This window comes from Acomys minous, assembly GCF_964271855.1.
Source record: "Acomys minous genome assembly, chromosome: 15".
Taxonomy (NCBI): Eukaryota; Metazoa; Chordata; class Mammalia; order Rodentia; family Muridae; genus Acomys; species Acomys minous.
Genome location: NC_140497.1, coordinates 60,423,037 through 60,436,962, shown reverse-complemented (window position 1 = coordinate 60,436,962; position 13,926 = coordinate 60,423,037). Strand labels below are relative to the sequence as shown.

Genomic DNA, 13,926 nt, shown 5'->3' with positions numbered 1-13,926 from the left:
TGAAAAAGGAACTTCAGGGATTTTTTTTTTTTTATTATTACCAGATTGCCATAGAGTGGCCTGAAGGGGACCAGTCAGGAAGGACTTATCAGACTCCGCACTTGGTTCATCTCTTAATGGTTGAGGGCTGCGCCTCACTGGTAGAATAACCTGGAAATCACATATGAGACACCCGAGCACCATAAAACAGCGAAAAATAGGGAATTCTCAACTATAGGTTCAGCAGGCATTGCTGAGTCCACCAAGGAGTATCTATAGGCAGATGGCCTGGCTCCCAGTCCACAGTGTCAACAATAACCCCACAAAGTACTGGAGAAGTGACAACCTGGCAGGACCTCATTTCCTCTATGCAGAAGATCGGTGATTCTCGTCCTATGTGCCTGGTCCATGTGTTTTAAGAACAGAATGCAAATGGTGTACAGGAAAGTATTTTGTGATGCATTGAAACACCGTGTGCACAGTCAATTGTAACATTAATATACATCCCAACAATCTGCCTGGGAAAGCCAACAGGTGGGTGGAAAGCGATGAAAACAGACCTCGGTGGGGAGGAAGGGTGTGAGGGGCGCCGCACAGTGACTCCAGCTGCGTTTCTAATCGCAAGCAGCCATGTTAGGTGCACTGGGTGAGAGATACCGACCGCGCACTGAGCTGGCTTCCTCACAGCTTCTCGGCCTTAGCTAAGGCGTACCTGCAGTGGTGAATTAAACCAAAGAGCTTTTCCTGTCTTTAATCCTTTCAGGAACTTCCTGCAGTGACATCACCCCTGATTTCTGGCTAAAGAAACTAAAGTTTACAGAGATAAAGTAACCAGCATGCGGAAGCGCAGCGTGGAGTAGAAATGGGACGCGCGCTGCCGTCTGGGTTCAGGCTGTTGACCCGCACAGCCCGTACTTTAACCCCTAGTTGCATGGCCTCTCCTCTCACTGTCCCAGCTTTCCATTACTTCAGAAGCAAACTTCTTAAGGAATCAATGGTTCCTAGGCCGACTATGTTAGGTCCTGTGCAAAGCAGGGTTTGCCCTTGCTTGTCCGTGTGTGCCACTCCTTACCACGCCCAGCTGGCTGCCAACCACAGGATTCCTGCTCTAATTCTGTGCTCTGATGCTTTGACAAACCTGATCCCGGGGTGTGCAGTCAGCAACCCGGAAAGGTGGTACTCGGCTAGGCGCACCACGCACGGCTCCTTTTCCCTCAGTCCTCATTGTCTGGGAGCAATTGGAAGCTTTTCAAATTAGCCAGTAATGAGTACTGTTCGGTGAGGCTCACAGCCTTGGCACGCACACGCACTTCACTGCAAGCAGGCAAGACTAATCCCTCGTTGGCACCGCCCAGGGTGCCTTAGTCATAGAGTTCCATTATGTCTCAGTAAGTGTTGAGAACTATGTAGCTGGACCACAGTGAGAGCCTCAATTGCTGCATAGCTGCTGCAAGGGGGGAAAAAAGGGACTTGTTTGTTTATTGTATGTGTGCTTGTGTGTGTGTGTGTGTGTGTGTGCTCATGTGTGTGTGTGTGTGTGTCCACTAGCAGAGACTAATGGACAGCATCGGGCATCTTTCTCCATCTCTCTCCACCTTGTTTTGTTTTTTGTTTTTGTTTTTGTTTTTTTGAGATGAGACTCTCACAGAACCTGAAGTTTGCCATTGCGTCTAGGCTGACTGGCCAGCAAACTCCCAGGATCTACCTGACTCCTGACTAACGCTGGACACTGTGCAATGCTGTGTAAAGCCTTGGTGTAGGTTCTAGGCATGTGAACTCAGCTCCTCTTGCTACCCAGCAGGCTCTCTGAGCTGCGGAGCCACCACCCTGGCCCTAGGATATTTTAGCATTGGTATGAGAGAAATCAAGAGACTCCTCCAGAGTTTCAGTGGGCCACAGCAAGACTTCTTTGCAGCGCCCATTGGGATAGCTTTGTGCTTCCAGCATCTGAAATTTCACCCTCTGTGCAGATTTGGTGCAAAGTGAAGCATAGCTCACGTGTCTTCTTGTTTGCTTTAGGCGTCTCTTACCCTGAGGGAGCTTTGCCGAGTGGTGATGGAGATTTTCCGGAAGCCCCAGGTAAGGCTAAAGTCCTGTAGGCAACCAAACAAACAAACAAATAAATGACTTGAAGCTTCTCCTCCTCAAAGAAAATGTGCCCAATTTAGGAAGCGTGTCATCAGGAGCTAGAAGACTTGAGATAAGATACAAATATTTCAGTTTCTCTGATAACTTGATGCATTAGGATAATATTGGTAAAGGTCATACTCAAATCACCTGTCTCCTTCAAGCATAAAATGTGGTCTGCTGGAAGAAACGTAGGGTATATGCATACTGTCTTTACTTTTCTTACCCATGCCTACAGCTGGAGACAAGAATGAAGCTAAGTTGCTAAATTGTTTATGGTCTGTTCTTAGGGCATGATGCTTTGCTGTAGTGTGGACGTTAAAAGGGGGGGAAATGCAGCTGGGAGAGCACTTGGCTGGCGTGTGTCAAGCCTCAGCTTTCACCCCAGCACTGGGAAAACCAAACAAACAAACTAGGAAGGAAGAGAAAAGCAGCCAACGGTGTTGTCAATGTCAGCTTGAAAGTTCTGTTTGTGTCTGTGCCCTGGTTCCTGATTTGAATGATTTGATTCTTCTGGGAGAAAGTTTTCTTCTGGCGAAGACAGGTGGAAGCCCAAGAAATTGCATTCAATTAAAACCTCAGGTTCTTTCTAGCCTGTGTCTTGGTTGGAGGAATTTTGAAACTCCCTCATTAAAGGTGGAAAGCCTTGAGTTCTAAATGATGCATTTTATCAGCATCTCAAAGTTCACCTGTTATTGGTCAACTCCAGCCACCAAACCTTCCACAGGCAGTAACTCAAGAAAGGAAACGTTGACAGTTTGAAGGCTTGGATGTTTTCCGAAACTTCATATTCAGTGGCAAATTATTCTTTCTACTGGTGATGCTCCCCCCCCAAAAATGTAATTTTTTTCCTAATTAAGATGAAAGAAATGACGGTAATATCTATCACCTTCCTTTGGTGCTAAGAGCAAATGAGACAAAAAATAAAAAGAAAATGGTATGACTCCTAAAACTCACAGGCATTGTAGAGACAAAAACATAGAGGAAAACTTACAGCAGAAAAAATAATTCATGGTCTTACTTAGTGATGACAATTAATTTTTTGTTTGTTTGTTCTTTGAGACGTGGTTTCTCTGTATAGCCTTGGCATCCTAAACTCACTTTGTAGACCAGGCTGGCCTCGAACTCACAGCGATCCACCTGCCTCTGCCTCCTGAGTGCTGTGATTAAAGGTGTGCACCACCACTGCCTGGCTGACAATTAAAAATATGTTGATTTGGTCTGTTTAGTTGTTTTCTCTGGATACTCCGTTATGTGACCATCTCCTCATCCCACCACTGCTAAGGATACTTCCAGCTTTTTTTCTTGTAAAAATTTTCATAGAAAAAAATCACTATCCACTTTTTATAAATAATATTTAATCAGTTTTCCATTTGTTTTTGAGCAAAAGATGCTTAGTCAATTTTAGACCTATATTTGAAATACAGCATTTGTCATACTTTAACTTTTTTCTTAATTTATGATACATTTCAAAGTATGTAACAAAGTTTTATAATGTATATTATAATGACATATATCTCTTCACTAGGAACGAAATGAAAAAGATAATACTAAGAGGGTAAGGTGATTTTTCTAAATACATATACACTAAGAAGAATAAGGAAAGCCACACGTCTTTTATGGATAACTCGCTGCTTTCTGTTTTAACAGTTCTTATTTCATTATTCAAAGACACAGAAGTCTGGAAATTCCAATGTTGTGGTAAGTAGTCACTAGTGTGTGTTTAAGAAAAAAAATGGTTATTAAAAAATGAGCTAGCATACAATAAGACTAAAACTCAGATTTTTAACTCTAAAAAATTATGTGTAGCTCAGTGTTTCATTTTTCAGTACCACAAGAAAGAATAAAACTAAGTTTATATATGGATAAATAAATGAGAATCAATGTTTATTGTATACCTTACACGCCAATGACTGCATGTGGTTTGCATTCACTCATCCACAATTATTACCTAATATTGTCAAACCTAACTCTAAATGCTAAAAATATGGTAATAAATAAAAAAAATTTAAGAAATCCCTTCTTCATCAATTTGTATTCAATGACAACAAAGTCTAAGAGCAAATAAGTAAAAACAAATCATTTGGGGTGATAGTAATACCAGATATTTGCATCCGAAGACATTTTTTTAAAATAATTATTTCCAAAGGCAAGTATTAGTGTCTAACTGGTCATATCGTCCTCTTCTATTTTTGTTCATTATCATTGGAGATGTGTTTGTTGTGAGAGTTTATATCAGAGTAACCAGAAATGAGCGGCCTAGGCTTAATTCACATCAAACTCATGTGGTCTCAGTGGTAGTTTTGATTGGTTTGTTTTTATTATTTCACTTTAATTTCATTATTGCATGGAATTAAAAACCACAGCCTGGCCAGGGCTGTAACATCCTGGTAGCGTCCTTGCCTAGCATAAACTAGGCCCTGGGTTTGCTCTCTTTAAGCGTGGGATCCACTACTGTGGACAGTTCTGGGAATGAACAGGACAGTGTATTCTAAACATGTGCGTGGAAAGGTAATCTCAAATTCTATTTCAAATGCGTACCTCGTGGGATACTCTTACATGTGAACAGATGAAAGTTTTAAGTTAGATTAACTACATGCCAAACACAAGTTGCATTCACGAGCATATAACCATTATCTAGGCTGAAAGTCATCCATTTATTAAATTAATTTAATATCAGTGAGGAGACCCGACCTGACCCAGACCTTAAGAAAGTGCAGCTGTATCGGGTGCCTGTGTGTCTCGGGTATGCTTTTGTTTTCTTCCATGTGACGTCTTTTCACTTTTAGAAAGCATATCCTCGTTCATCACCTTTTCCTCTATCAACAGCACATTATCACCTTGGTGTCCCCTGTTGTATTGGTCTTGTTCCCTTTTAAATATTTAACTTTTGAGGGCGGTTTCCAGGTGTGCGGGCTATAAGCATCCAGAGGCATCAATGTTCGTAAGGGAAAGCTGATCCTAGTGAGTTGCCTTTGTCTGGACCAAAGCATTTTGAGTAAGTGTAGAAGTTGACAGATGGCTTCTTGCCCTACGTGGGCAGCCTGAGGTTGCACCTGGTGCAGCTGAAACAGATCCGACGCCCTCAGCAAAGTGTTTCCTCAAATAATTGACATACAGCCAGCCTACTGTATCACTAGTGAGCTATCCTACCCCTTGCTTTATTTAGAGCAGTTCTTTAAAGGGCTTTCAGTAGACTGTCTCAGATAATGTTATTTTTTATTATTTATTTATTTATTTATTTATTTATTTATTTGTCCTTTGGTTTGGGGTGAGAATAGTGGGTAAAAACAGACAGGCAGGCAGGCAGGCAGGCAGGCAGGCAGCGAGCCCGCCATCTTACTGCCCAAGGCTGAGGAGCCCTCATGCTCATCGTGTGTGTTCATGCCCTCTTAGTCGTCTGTCGTGCATCCGTTGCTGCAGCTCGTTCCTCAACTGCATGAGAGAAGAATGAAGAGATTCAAAGTGGACGTATGTAACACAAACTGCATGCTGGCTTTGCCGCTCTGGGGCAGCCCCCTTCCGCTAACTGCAGCTGTGGCCCTCTGTAAGATCCCTTTCTTCGTGTCTCACTCTGTGGTGACCAGGAAGGCAAGGGAGAAGAGAAAGAGACAGGCTGGTGTCCTCACTCTCTTCAAGCAAATGCACACAGTGAAGCCATTTCTTTCTTCTCCCTCCCAATAGCACCATAGGCTGCTGACCGAGCGCGCAGTCCCTGGGGGAGATTCCCAACCATCACATACTTGGTTAGCGCGAGGAAAGGCGTAGTGCAATCTTTCTCTCTCCATGTTCTGGCCCTTTCTAGCTTGCGTTCTGAACACTGAAGAAAACTGGGGTTCTACATCCCTCCTGTGACACTCTCACAGAGAAAATGTGTTCATGTTTAAGAAAAGGAACTTCTGGGTGTTTAGTCTTTGTGGGTTCCTCTCTCTGAGAGGCTGGGCTGAGAATCTGGGCAGAGTTTTCTTCAGCCTTCTGGAGGCTAGCTGAGGAAGGCTCTGTGGGGAGCACCGGTCAGGAGGAAGGCCTTCTGGGCAGGGAGGAGCTTTCCCGGCAGATCCCCTAGCTTGAGCGAGCATGCTTAGCCGGGATTGAGACAATGGGAGCCCGTGTCCCCTCCAGCAGGAGAAGGGACTTGTAAAAGGCCAGGTAACAGACACATGAGGTAATATTATGGACAACTTAGAACATAGTTTCCATTTTCTGTCTTGAGCAAGTGTACTGTAGTTGCAGACAACTATGTGAAAGTGTGAGGCCAGTGTGTGAGCAGTTGCTGCCAAGTGAAGGTAAACACTGAAGACGTTTTCCCCACAAAGCAAGTCCTTAGGAAACCCTGAGAGCAAAGACTGTTAAGAGATGAGTGAAAACGCAATTACAAGAGAACGTTGACCGTGCTGGCCAACGTCACCTAATTTTAAAATATAGTTTTCTAGTTAAATAACTTAACTCTTACAGAAAAAAATGGATTGTAGTGCATTCAGATATTTTGAATTTTGTTTGCTAGATACATTCCTTTTCATCTCTCTTTTCCAAACCCTTTCAGTTATTGGCAACTCTGTCTCTTATGGCAACATCCTGAAAACCTTCGTTTTGGTTTTGCATTTGAGTGCTATAAGTAACCAGTATATTTTAATTTTATTGTGTGCTTTTTTTTCCTCTTGAATACACACAGGAACTGCTTTTAGACAAGTACCTAAACATACGGTTTCTGTGTATACATTTTAAATTCCAGTGTTTCAATCTTAAGTAATTTGATGGGTATAGTAAAAATAAGAACTAAGTACAAATACTGACAATTAGAGATCTATTTTTTATAAATCAAAGATTTATGAATTTAAATAGATGCCAGAGGCATCTATGACTATACTTATGGAAAATTTGAAAACAGTCTTGACTGATAGATATAGTGATCACCACAAATTATTAATGCAAACAGGAAGCTACAAGCCAATTCTATGGAAACAATAAAATGTGGAATACTCTTTCCGTGAAGTTCAGAGTTATAAGCTTAAGTAACACTACATAATACACTTGTTATAAGTACACGTTCCTGTTGCTCTGTACATACAATAATATCAGGAAAGTGTCTTTCAAGGCATTGACTGAACATACATTTGCCAAAGTTGCCCCTCAGTTTCCGTGTAGAAGTGTTATATTCTTGCCTTAACAGCAATACCAGATTATATTTCCCTTGTTCCTATGTGACCACATCCAGCATTTATTTTAAAAGAGATTATTTTATTCTACCAAAATGTCAAAAGAGACTTGTTTGTTTGTTTGTTTTTGTTTTTTCGAGACAGGATTTCTCTGTGTAGCTATGGCTGCCCTGGACTCACTTTGTAGACCAGGCTGGTCTCAAACTCACAGCGATCCACCTGCCTCTGCCTCCGGTGCAAAAGAGACTTCTAAATATAGTGTGCTTGATATTCTTTCTACTTACTGATGAATATGCGCACACCTGACAAGATTCCTAAGGAAAGACAAAGACTCCATAATAATAATGCAGAAGATATTTCTAAGTACATCATTCCAGGGACACTGGTAGCCGTTAAAATGATGCAAGGGTAGACAGAGCAATTCTCTACTGACATGAATCCTCTATGCAAGGCTTTGGTACCTTCTGTTGAGGAGGAACAGCGGAAAGTAATTCTGAGCTTCGCCACACTCTTAAAGATTTGCATCTGTTCAGTGTTGCTTCATTTGTTCTGTCATCTTCATTTCTTCCAGGAAGAGTTCCAGAGCCCTTTTGCTGGTAAAAGTAGGGGATACTTTCTATTCAGGGTATGTTTATATAGTGTCTTATTACCAATAAATGTGTAAATTGACAAAGTATTTCCCGTATATGTTCACTGGCTTGGCTCAAGGTTTGTTTGGTTTTTGAGACAGGGTTTCTCTCTGCAGCCTTGGCTGTCCTGGACTCACTTTGTAGACCAGGCTAGCCTCGAATTCACAGAGATCTGCCTGCCTCTGCCTCCTGAGTGCTGGGATTAAAGGCGTGCACCACTACCACCACCACTGCCCAGCTTGACTCAAGTTTTAATGACAGTTTGCCGTGTACTTACAAACTTGTCACATCAGATGTCTCACTCTGATGTCACTTCTGCCACCATGCTATTGTTTTAACCACAACATCTCTGGTTTCCCTTCTACAACTTCTGTGTTAACTACTCCAATGACATCATCTACTCACAGATTACTCTCATGATATAGTGTGTTTTGGGAACCAATTTTTAGAGCTATTTCTTAAGTCCAAGGAGTCAGTTATTAAGAGTTGTGGCTATGCTGCCAAATTCTTAAAATAGAAAATTCAGTGATAATAAAAGCTACAGTTCTGTGACTGCATTTATCACTTTGGATTGTGTATGAAATGTGGTTCTGAACAGCTATTGTTTGTTTGTTTGTTTGTTTTGTAATATTTACTCTCTTAACCCATAGCCAGAAAGTTGCACATTTTATAAATGTATTCAGCAAATATTTACTGAGCTTCTAGTAGGTGTTAGGCTAGGGACCAATAGATGGAGTAAAAGATAAGGGCTAAGAGCTACTCTTACCGAGGCCCAGAGTTCAGTTCCGAGCACTTGTGTCAGGCAATCACAGGGGATCTGGAACTTTCTTCTGGCTTCTGTGGGCATCTGCATTCATATGCAAATGCAAACACACACGCATATATAACTTAAGGTAAAATACAATATTTTAAAAGAATAAAGATAGAGTTCAGCTTCTACACCCCGGTACTTACAACCTGACATTTTAAATGAATAAAAGCTAAGAATAGTCATCCTTTGGTGTCCATGGGGTACTGTTTAAAATAAAAACAAACAAAACCAAAGCTGAGGGTACTCAGGTTCTTTATATTAAATGGTGTGGTGTTTGAACAAAACCAACCACATCCTTTGTAACTTATGTCTAGTGAGATTTGAGGCAAACACTTTAGCTGTAGAGTGGAGGTAGCACAGAGATGACTTTATGTGTGAATATTGAAGATTAGACAGGACATATTTAATTAAACATTTAGCTAAAAAAATGTTCAATTTTATGCTGAAGTCCAAGGTGGCATTCCTGTTGTAGGATTTAGGTCGGCAAGTTGGAGAATGGGCCGGACTGTTGCAGCAGTAGATTGACAGCAGGAATCAACAAAGCAGAGCTGCCATGATTTCAGAACGTTAACTTTGGTTCATACCACAATGAAACTTGAGAACAGTTGTTATCAAATATTGGTTCCCTAGCAACCAAATCAAGTAGTTCCTAACTTGTCGTGGTCCTAGCCGCTTTAGTGGTACCTCGTAACTCGGTAGAAATACACACTTCCAGGTTCCACCTCAGCCTTAGTAAGTCAGAAGCTGCAGCTGTGGGGTCCAACGAGCCCATTTCTGTTCAGCCCAAAGCCAATCAGGTGACCTCGATGTACATCAAGGGACCACTCGCCCGTCAGGTGACCTCGGTGTACATCGATGTACACTCCTTTATATCACTAGGCTTCTTCTTATGGCGCTTACCTCACATCAGTAGTTAACAACAATTTCTTTCTAATTTATTATTTTGCAGCCACGCAATGGCAAGAGGTCAACAGGTTTCGTTTAACATGGCACGTGCTCAAAAAATAGACCAGTAAGTAACTATGAAACAGCATGTGTTTCACAACTTGAAATCAACTTGGAAGTGTCCGTTGGTCACAAACTAAACTATATTCAAATATATGTCTAGTGTTCAACCGCATGTGCGTCCTAACATTATATAGAAGTAACCACAACTGTAGGGCAATGCAGGCTTCAGGAAATGGCAAGCGCTGGGACTTTAGGCCTAGATTTGCTTTGATCCTAGTATTCCTTGGTCTGTGGCACGAAATCAGTCACCCAAAGTGACTTTGGAGATAACAACCTCATCATCACTTATTGAGCACATCATAATATGTCAGGAATTTCATTCTTGCTCTGTTAGTCAGTGTCCACTGGAGTGGGCCAGGATTCACTGGCATGCGCTTCTGTGTTCTGAATGGCGCATGCTCAAATACTCTTTACAAACAGAGGATCCAGCTCAACTGGTGGGGTGGGGTGGCCTCGCATGCACAAAGCTACATAGCCAATCTCAGGCCGGGTGGGGTTACGTGAGACCCTGTCTCAAAAAGTGGCAGGTGGGGGAGTGCTGGAGAGGTGGCTCAGAGGCTAAGAGTGCTTGCTGTCCGTGCGGAGGACCTGAACCTCATTCTGCCACCCAAGTTGACAGCTCCCAGCTGCCTGTGATCCACACTAGCTCCTGGGGATCCCACACCCTCTTCTCATCTCCACAGGCACCCACACACCACATGCACACACATATATGTTATTCAAAAACTTAAAAAAGAGTAACGCAGACATTTCTTAAAGCAAACAAGAAATCTGGGCATTTGAAAAAATAAAAGTTATTTCATCCGGCTTATTCTAGAAAAAAGACAAAAGTCATAAATACACAAAAATAGAAATGAAAAGACTGACATTAAAACAATTAGAGAAGTAAAAATCACCACAAAGAAGTGGAATTGATCTGTTTAGTATAACTTCTCTCCAAAGTTTAGAAAATAAAGCTTTATAATCTATTCCATTCCACCTATTTTGATCAGGATTTTATTTACTTTGCTAATCGAATAGTTCAACAGTCACTTCCCCCTTGATTTTGTCATCTGGTTACCTAAGGTCTTACTTTATCCTGATAACATATTTTTTAAGAAAATAAGTATAAAATCTGGGTGATGTAATGGCACATATACACATAAATAAACAGGCATCACTTTTTGATACCTCATATTGTATTCAGATATCAGTTTCATCTTGTGATCCAAGAATATTCAAGTAAGCTCTTGAACAAAATCAGACATAAGAGATGAGTCTTCAAACATCATAGCCAGTGGTGCCACCTTCCCTAATGACCTCAGATAGAAAATCACATGGACACTTCAGTGCCACCGAGGCATTCAGCATAGCTCCCAGGATTTCCCTGCCTCCTATCTGCACTTTGCGAGGAGCTCAGCAGGGGTTGGGGGAACCAGCTTAATCTTGGTAAAGAGCCAAAGTGTGGCCAACTGAGGCTTGCAGTAAGCCACAGCAGCATTCACCAGTGCTTGGGCCTCCTCCATGAAATTACAGATGAGCTGGGTCTGTGGTGGAAGAAGGGAAATCTTTAAATACTGATAATTCTTATTGGTATCGATGAGCGTTAGTAAACTACATTGGGGGTAGGGGTTCAAGACAGGGTTTCTCTGTATAGCCCTGGCTTCCCTGGAACTCATTCTGTAGACCAGGCTGGCCTCGAACTCACAGAGATCCGCCTGCCTCTGCCTCTTAAGTGCTGGTAGCAAACTCCTTTTATACTATTAAATAATATAACCTGTAGAATAACTGTCTCATCAGAGAGTGATTAAGTGACAAATGGTAAAATAGAGAGAGCAGAGGCTAAAGGACATTTGGGAAATATCCCAACCGGCAATGTTATTGTAACTACAACAAAATAGTCATATAAGTGGCTATATAATAAGCATTATGTGTATTTATTTATAGTCTTACATATATGTGAACCTAATTATTATTTTTTCTTTTTCCAGGATGTCCGCGTATCTTATGTTGAAAACACTACTATGGGATATAAAATGTACTCACACTTTGTTCTCAAAAATGATCCCTCCTAAATGTATTCTGTTGCAAACCCCTGTGCTGTAACAGTCTCTGCGGCGGCTGAGATCATAAATGGTTAATTTGTTGAAAATAAAACAGCATCTTAAAATCTTTTATGTATTATTACAATGGTCAACTGTGCACAGCGGCACTGGACCTGAAGATGCTGCCCAGGTGCCCACAGCTCTGCATAGCATTGGAGCACTTGGTTTTTGAACATTTACTAACGCCATTCCTAGAGAGTTGGGTGAACTATTTCAGTTTAGCCCATTTGAGTCATGTCAGTGGTGAAACTATCAGCGCCTATAAGTACCAGAATGCAGACTGTCATGACGGTACATGTCTATGATCTTAGCATTGGGAGGCTGAGACAGAAGCAAGGCAAGTTCAAGGATGGCCTGGGCTATGTAGCAAGGCTCTGTCTAAAAACACAAATGAAACAACAAAACAGAGTACTAGCTGTCAGAGATTACCAACACGAGCTATGACTCGTTCAATGGTCCAGCAAGCAAGTTATGACTTATATATTACAAAATAGATTTCAGATTGCTGCACACATATCAGAAGACGTTGCCTGGCAATTTGCAGTAGCTGGCTTGCCTGTAATTGTTTCACCTCACAACTAGTGAACACAGCCCACCTCGCTCATTACTAGGAAGAAAATAACCCTGCCAAGAGTTAGTGATCACCATCCTTGAGGAAGATGAAATAATATCTTAAGAAGAAAGTTCTTGAATTACTCTTCCTACCAAACCCTTGGGAGGACATAAATTGGGAAGAAGCTGAGAGAGAAAAAAAAATCAGACTCTTGCTTTAAAAGTGAGTTGCCTTGGCAGGAAGAGCCTTTGAACAGCGAGGGTCACCTGTTCTAAAGCCATAAACGCATAGGGCAAGATTAGCTGTCTGTACACGGTACTCCTAGTAACTTAAATGGAAAAATTAATTCCTTAGTTAATATACATCATAGCTTGTGGTATTTTCATACATATTTATAATTGTCCTTGGTCATATTTAACCCCCACTGTCACAGGTACCTCTTTCAGCATTCTTCACCCTGCCAAATAATCGGTCTTCTGGTTTCAGGTCATATAACCAGAAGACAGATTATATTTATGTCATGTATATGATTTGTATATCAATACAAATTCTTCATGTGAGAAAAAAACCCGTACAATATTTTGTCCCCTCCGATTACCTTCTTTTGTCAAAATAAGAAACGTTGAATATTAGACAACAGGGTCCCATAAAAACCCAGGAAGACAAGAATCGCTTGTGTATTTTAAGACTCTTCATATAAACGTGAGGCAGGGCGAGAAGCAGACACAGTTACAAAGATGGTGATGTTGTCACTTAACGGTTCATCACACCCTCACACCGTAGGATGCTTGACGTGTAGAATCTGTCTCAGGTACTGACTGATCACTGCAGGTGAGTGGCTCCATTGCTGAACCCAAGTTTACAACTGTGTCGCTAAGTACATTGTCCCCCTTGGTTTGTCTATCCTTTCCAGTATATCTCTGGGATCGTGTGCCCAACTGCTTACATGGTAGTTTCCCAGTGGTCCTAGTAAATGCGTCCTAGTAAAATCCTCTCCTTAGCTTAAACACAGAGAAACCCAACTGTCTAGGTCTCTTATTTAAGCCAGAGCTCCTAAAGGGAGTGCGGTCCTTTCCTCCAGTGAGTTTTGTTTCGTTTTGGTTTTGTTTCTGAGACAGGTTCTCACTTACGTAGCCCAGGCTGACCTCCGCTCATATCCTCCTTCCTCAGCCACCTGAGGGGTGGGATCACAGGCGTGTGGTGGACGTTCTGAAGCCTAAAGTCTCGTAATCCCAGGAGCAGAAGTAAGGCAGATCTCTTTGAGTTCAAGGTCAGCTTGGTCTAGAGTCAGTTCCAGCAGCCAGGACGACACAGAAAAACCCCGTCTCGAAAAACCAAAACGTAATAATTAATCAGTCAGCGGATTAACTAACTAACTAATTAATTAATTAATTAGAATCTATCTATCCCCAAACAGACAATGGGTCCAGGTTAAGAACTCCTCTGACGTGTTCACCACCCAGGGAATTGATTTTTTTTTTCTCCATTAATATTGGATTCCACCTTGCCAAGTAGGCTTAGACATGGAGTGGGGGTGGGAATGGAATCGACAGCAACAGAACAGACAGCAATAGACCAC

At 41.8% G+C, this 13,926-nt stretch overlaps 1 protein-coding gene and 1 long non-coding RNA gene across 5 annotated transcripts in view; one reads left to right on the top strand and one right to left on the bottom strand.

The window, feature by feature from the left end:
* Window positions 1-13,461, top strand: part of NMU (neuromedin U) — a 28,792-nt gene extending 15,331 nt beyond the window's left edge. For 3 of the 4 annotated variants that reach the window (XM_084759350.1, XM_084759353.1, XM_084759352.1), the window contains exons 4-10: window positions 1,999-2,058; window positions 3,635-3,664; window positions 3,757-3,807; window positions 5,503-5,577; window positions 7,834-7,887; window positions 9,652-9,714; window positions 11,681-13,461. In XM_084759350.1, the coding sequence (XP_084615476.1) occupies window positions 1,999-2,058; window positions 3,635-3,664; window positions 3,757-3,807; window positions 5,503-5,577; window positions 7,834-7,887; window positions 9,652-9,687 (306 nt within the window). In that variant the 3' untranslated portion in view covers window positions 9,688-9,714; window positions 11,681-13,461. The remainder of the gene's footprint in view (window positions 1-1,998; window positions 2,059-3,634; window positions 3,665-3,756; window positions 3,808-5,502; window positions 5,578-7,833; window positions 7,888-9,651; window positions 9,715-11,680) is intronic. The other variant, XM_084759351.1, reaches the window with a different exon arrangement.
* LOC311584752 lies at window positions 4,144-13,914 on the bottom strand. Its single transcript, XR_014774992.1, has 4 exons — window positions 13,478-13,914; window positions 8,658-8,738; window positions 7,724-7,855; window positions 4,144-5,541 (listed from the first exon to the last, which is right to left on the bottom strand). It is a non-coding gene; the product is annotated as an uncharacterized lncRNA (long non-coding RNA).
* Window positions 13,915-13,926: the final 12 nt, after the last annotated feature.